Source organism: Hemibagrus wyckioides, linkage group LG06 (genome assembly GCF_019097595.1).
Source record: "Hemibagrus wyckioides isolate EC202008001 linkage group LG06, SWU_Hwy_1.0, whole genome shotgun sequence".
Taxonomy (NCBI): domain Eukaryota; kingdom Metazoa; phylum Chordata; class Actinopteri; order Siluriformes; family Bagridae; genus Hemibagrus; species Hemibagrus wyckioides.
Window position 1 is genome coordinate 44,727,523 of NC_080715.1, and position 7,500 is coordinate 44,735,022.

At 31.9% G+C, this 7,500-nt stretch overlaps 1 protein-coding gene across 7 annotated transcripts in view; it reads right to left on the bottom strand.

The window, feature by feature from the left end:
• ptprk (protein tyrosine phosphatase receptor type K) overlaps positions 1–7,500 on the bottom strand; it is a 185,983-nt gene that overhangs the window by 54,050 nt on the left and 124,433 nt on the right. For all 7 annotated transcript variants that reach the window (XM_058391220.1, XM_058391221.1, XM_058391222.1 and 4 more), the window contains one exon: positions 6,616–6,817. In XM_058391220.1, coding sequence (XP_058247203.1) covers positions 6,616–6,817 — 202 coding nt within the window. The remainder of the gene's footprint in view (positions 1–6,615; positions 6,818–7,500) is intronic.

Consider the following 7,500-nt stretch of genomic DNA (forward strand, 5'->3'; position numbering starts at 1 on the left):
CACACCAACACACCCACACACAGACCAACACACACACACACACCCACACACAGACCAACACACACACACCCACACACAGACCAACACACACACCCCCCCGCCACACACCAACACACACACACTCCCCGACACACACCAACACACACACACACACCCCGACACACACACACACACACACCAACACACACACACACACACACCCCCCGACACCCACCAACACACACACACACACACCCCGACACACACACACACCCCCCGACACACACCAACACACACACACACACCCACACACAGACCAACACACACACCCACACACAGACCAACACACACACCCACACCAACACACCCACACACAGACCAACACACACACACACACACCCACACACAGACCAACACACACACACACACACCCACACACAGACCAACACACACACACCCACACACAGACCAACACACACACACACACACACACCCACACACAGACCAACACACACACAAACACACACCCCCCGACACACACCAACACACACACAAACACACACCAACACACACACACACACACCCCCCGACACACACCAACACACACACAAACACACACCAACACACACACACACACACACACCAACACACACACACACCCCCCGACACACACCAACACACACACACACGCACCCCGACACACACCAACACACACACACCCCGACACACACACACACCCCGACACACACCAACACACACACACACCCCGACACACACCAACACACACACACACGCACCCCGACACACACCAACACACACACACCCCGACACACACCAACACACACACACACACACACACCCCCCGACACACACCAACACACACACCCCGACACACACCAACACACACACACACACACACCCCGACACACACCAACACACACACCCACACCCCGACACACACCGACACACACACACACACACCCCGACACACACCAACACACACTGACACACACACACCCCCCGACACACACCAACACACACACACACACACACCCCCCGACACACACCAACACACACACACACACTCCAACACACACCAACACACACAGGCACACACACACACCCTGACACACACCAACACACACACACACCCTGACACACACCAACACACACACACACACACACACCCTGACACACACCCTGACACACACACACACAAAGACACACCCTGACACACACAGACACACACCAACACACACAGACACACACCAACACACACAGACACACACCAACACACACACACAAACTGACACAGACATTGACACAAACACACACACAGACAGACACACACCCTGACACACACCAACACACACACACACCCTGACACACACCAACACACACAGACACACACACACCCCCTGACACACCAACACACACACACACAGACACACCCTGACACACACCCTGACACACACACACACAAAGACACACCCTGACACACACAGACACACACCAACACACACAGACACACACCAACACACACACACAAACTGACACAGACATTGACACAAACACACACACAGACAGACACACACCAACACACACACCCACAGACACACACACCAACACACACACCCACAGACACACACACCAACACAGACACTGACACACACACAGACACACACTCTGACAGACACTGACACACACACACAGACACACACACCCCGACACACACCAACACACACACACAGACACACACACAACCCCGACACACACCAACACACACACACACACCCCGACACACAGACACACACAAAGACACACACTACCACACACACCCAGACACACACACACACAGACACTGACACACACACACAGTCACACTGACACACACAGACACACACCTATATAAACAATTATTATTTGTGTTTATTATTGTGTTTATTGTTATTATTTGTGTTTATGATTGTGTTTATTGTTATTATTTGTGTTTATTGTTATTATTTGTGTTTATGATTGTGTTTATTGTTATTATTTGTGTTTATGATTGTGTTTATTGTTATTATTTGTGTTTATGATTGTGTTTATTGTTATTATTTGTGTTTATTATTGTGTTTATTGTTATTATTTGTGTTTATGATTGTGTTTATTGTTATTATTTGTGTGTTTATGATTGTGTTTATTGTTATTATTTGTGTTTATGATTGTGTTTATTGTTATTATTTGTGTTTATTATTGTGTTTATTGTTATTATTTGTGTTTATGATTGTGTTTATTGTTATTATTTGTGTGTTTATGATTGTGTTTATTGTTATTATTTGTGTGTTTATGATTGTGTTTATTGTTATTATTTGTGTTTATGATTGTGTTTATTGTTATTATTTGTGTGTTTATGATTGTGTTTATTGTTATTATTTGTGTTTATGATTGTGTTTATTGTTATTATTTGTGTGTTTATGATTGTGTTTATTGTTATTATTTGTGTGTTTATGATTGTGTTTATTGTTATTATTTGTGTGTTTATGATTGTGTTTATTGTTATTATTTGTGTGTTTATGATTGTGTTTATTGTTATTATTTGTGTTTATGATTGTGTTTATTGTTATTATTTGTGTGTTTATGATTGTGTTTATTGTTATTATTTGTGTTTATGATTGTGTTTATTGTTATTATCTGTGTTTATGATTGTGTTTATTGTTATTATTTGTGTGTTTATGATTGTGTTTATTGTTATTATCTGTGTTTATGATTGTGTTTATTGTTATTTGTGTTTATGATTGTGTTTATTGTTATTATTTGTGTGTTTATGATTGTGTTTATTGTTATTATGTGTGTTTGTGATTGTGTTTATTGTTATTATTTGTGTTTATTGTTATTATTTGTGTGTTTATTATTGTGTTTATTGTTATTATTTGTGTTTATTGTTATTATTTGTGTGTTTATTATTGTGTTTATTGTTATTATTTGTCTATTGTTATTATTTGTGTGTTTATTATTGTTTGTTGTTATTATTTGTGTGTTTATTATTGTGTTTATTGTTATTTGTGTGTTTATCATTGTGTTTATTGATATTATTTGTGTTTATTGTTATTATTTGTGTGTTTATTATTGTGTTTATTGTTATTATTTGTGTTTATGATTGTGTTTATTGTTATTATTTGTGTGTTTATGATTGTGTATTGTTATTATTTGTGTTTATGATTGTGTTTATTATTATTTGTGTTTATTGTTATTATTTGTGTGTTTATTATTGTGTTTATTGTTATTATTTGTGTGTTTATGATTGTGTTTATTGTTATTATTTGTTTATTGTTATTATTTGTGTGTTTATTATTGTGTTTATTGTTATTATTTGTGTGTTTATGATTGTGTTTATTGTTATTATTTGTGTGTTTATGATTTTGTTTATTGTTATTATGTGTGTTTATGATTGTGTTTATTGTTATGTGTGTTTATGATTGTGTTTATTGTTATTATTTGTGTGTTTATTATTGTGTTTATTGTTATTATTTGTGTTTATGATTGTGTTTATTGTTATTATTTGTGTGTTTATGATTGTGTTTATTGTTATTATTTGTGTTTATGATTGTGTTTATTGTTATTATTTGTGTGTTTATGATTGTGTTTATTGTTATTATTTGTGTTTATGATTGTGTTTATTGTTATTATTTGTGTGTTTATGATTGTGTTTATTGTTATTATTTGTGTGTTTATGATTGTGTTTATTGTTATTATTTGTGTTTATTGTTATTATTTGTGTGTTTATGATTGTGTTTATTGTTATTATTTGTGTGTTTATGATTGTGTTTATTGTTATTATTTGTGTTTATGATTGTGTTTATTGTTATTATTTGTGTGTTTATGATTGTGTATTGTTATTATTTGTGTTTATGATTGTGTTTATTATTATTTGTGTTTATTGTTATTATTTGTGTGTTTATTATTGTGTTTATTGTTATTATTTGTGTGTTTATGATTGTGTTTATTGTTATTATTTGTTTATTGTTATTATTTGTGTGTTTATTATTGTGTTTATTGTTATTATTTGTGTGTTTATGATTGTGTTTATTGTTATTATTTGTGTGTTTATGATTGTGTTTATTGTTATTATTTGTGTTTATGATTGTGTTTATTGTTATGTGTGTTTATGATTGTGTTTATTGTTATTATTTGTGTGTTTATGATTGTGTTTATTGTTATTATTTGTGTTTATGATTGTGTTTATTGTTATTATTTGTGTGTTTATGATTGTGTTTATTGTTATTATTTGTGTTTATGATTGTGTTTATTGTTATTATTTGTGTGTTTATGATTGTGTTTATTGTTATTATTTGTGTTTATGATTGTGTTTATTGTTATTATTTGTGTGTTTATGATTGTGTTTATTGTTATTATTTGTGTGTTTATGATTGTGTTTATTGTTATTATTGTGTTTATTGTTATTATTTGTGTTTATTGTTATTATTTGTGTGTTTATGATTGTGTTTATTGTTATTATTTGTGTGTTTATTATTGTGTTTATTGTTATTATTTGTGTTTATGATTGTGTTTATTGTTATTATTTGTGTGTTTATGATTGTGTATTGTTATTATTTGTGTTTATGATTGTGTTTATTATTATTTGTGTTTATTGTTATTATTTGTGTGTTTATTATTGTGTTTATTGTTATTATTTGTGTGTTTATGATTGTGTTTATTGTTATTATTTGTTTATTGTTATTATTTGTGTGTTTATTATTGTGTTTATTGTTATTATTTGTGTGTTTATGATTGTGTTTATTGTTATTATTTGTGTGTTTATGATTTTGTTTATTGTTATTATGTGTGTTTATGATTGTGTTTATTGTTATGTGTGTTTATGATTGTGTTTATTGTTATTATTTGTGTGTTTATTATTGTGTTTATTGTTATTATTTGTGTTTATGATTGTGTTTATTGTTATTATTTGTGTGTTTATGATTGTGTTTATTGTTATTATTTGTGTTTATGATTGTGTTTATTGTTATTATTTGTGTGTTTATGATTGTGTTTATTGTTATTATTTGTGTTTATGATTGTGTTTATTGTTATTATTTGTGTGTTTATGATTGTGTTTATTGTTATTATTGTGTTTATTGTTATTATTTGTGTTTATTGTTATCATTTGTGTGTTTATGATTGTGTTTATTGTTATTATTTGTGTTTATTGTTATTATTTGTGTGTTTATGATTGTGTTTATTGTTATTATTGTGTTTATTGTTATTATTTGTGTTTATTGTTATTATTTGTGTGTTTATGATTGTGTTTATTGTTATTATTTGTGTTTATTGTTATTATTTGTGTGTTTATGATTGTGTTTATTGTTATTATTTGTGTTTATTGTTATTATTTGTGTGTTTATGATTGTGTATTGTTATTATTTGTGTTTATGATTGTGTTTATTATTATTTGTGTTTATTGTTATTATTTGTGTGTTTATTATTGTGTTTATTGTTATTATTTGTGTGTTTATGATTGTGTTTATTGTTATTATTTGTTTATTGTTATTATTTGTGTGTTTATTATTGTGTTTATTGTTATTATTTGTGTGTTTATGATTGTGTTTATTGTTATTATTTGTGTGTTTATGATTTTGTTTATTGTTATTATGTGTGTTTATGATTGTGTTTATTGTTATGTGTGTTTATGATTGTGTTTATTGTTATTATTTGTGTGCTTATTATTGTGTTTATTGTTATTATTTGTGTTTATGATTGTGTTTATTGTTATTATTTGTGTGTTTATGATTGTGTTTATCGTTATTATTTGTGTTTATGATTGTGTTTATTGTTATTATTTGTGTGTTTATGATTGTGTTTATTGTTATTATTTGTGTTTATGATTGTGTTTATTGTTATTATTTGTGTGTTTATGATTGTGTTTATTGTTATTATTGTGTTTATTGTTATTATTTGTGTTTATTGTTATTATTTGTGTGTTTATGATTGTGTTTATTGTTATTATTGTGTTTATTGTTATTATTTGTGTGTTTATGATTGTGTTTATTGTTATTATTGTGTTTATTGTTATTATTTGTGTTTATTGTTATTATTTGTGTGTTTATGATTGTGTTTATTGTTATTATTTGTGTTTATTGTTATTATTTGTGTGTTTATGATTGTGTTTATTGTTATTATTTGTGTTTATTGTTATTATTTGTGTGTTTATGATTGTGTTTATTGTTATTATTTGTGTTTATTATTGTGTTTATTGTTATTATTTGTGTGTTTTTCAGATTTATTTTTCACATCAGGATTATTTTTATTATACAGCGGATTTATTACACAACCCTTATTATAATTAGAGATGTGCTGCTTTCTGTTTCAAATTAGATCAGATTAGTACTAACACTGTGTGTGTGTGTGTGTGTGTGTGTGTGTTTTACATTCCTCTTTCCTCCCATTAGTGAAAAACTTGAGAAGCTTTTAGCTCCAATTCACCTCGTGCATTTAATCCCACACATCCCTTTGTGTGTGAGTGTGTGTGTGTGTGTGTTTGAGAGAGAGAGTGTGTTCATGTGTCATCAACAACTTCCTCACAAATACATGTAGACAAAAACATGGAAAATATTTCCAAGCTTTTTTAAGTAAACACACACACACACACACACAGTGTACCAGAGATGTTGGTGGTGATGTTGATGGTGGTGGCTGGACCGAAGCCCTTGCTGGTCCGTGCTCGGATGGTGAAGTGGTACGTGGTTCCTGGGTGGAGCTGCGAGAACACGTGACTGGATGCATTAAATGGTAATGACACCATCAGAGGGGGGCGGAGCAACGGCACCGACGGGTCAAATGAGGACACACTGCTGTAGCTGATCTGCAGAGGAAGAACACACACATCATCATCATCATCAGGTAACACTCCCCAGAGCAGCATTCACTTCATTACCATCACATGGAAATGTATTTGTGTCCATATATGAAGAAAAGTGGGTGTGTCTTTTAGTGTACTTCATTAGAATACAATAACACACTTTATTACACACCAACACACTTCAGTACACACCAACACACACCAACACACTTATGTACACACCAAGACACACTAACACACTTTACTGCACACTAACACACACTAACACACTTTACTGCACACTAACACAAACTAACACACTTTACTACAAACTAACACACTTTACTGCAAACTAACACACTTTACTGGACACTAACACACACTAACACAAGTTACTGCACACTAACACAAACTAACACACTTTACTGGACACTAACACACACTAACACAAGTTACTGCACACTAACACACACTAACACACTTTACTGGACACTAACACACACTAACACAAGTTACTGCACACTAACACAAACTAACACACTTTACTGGACACTAACACACACTAACACAAGTTACTGCACACTAACACACACTAACACACTTTGCTGCACACTAACACAAACTAACACACTTTACTACAAACTAACACACTTTACTGCAAACTAACACACTTTACTGGACACTAACACACACTAACCCAAGTTACT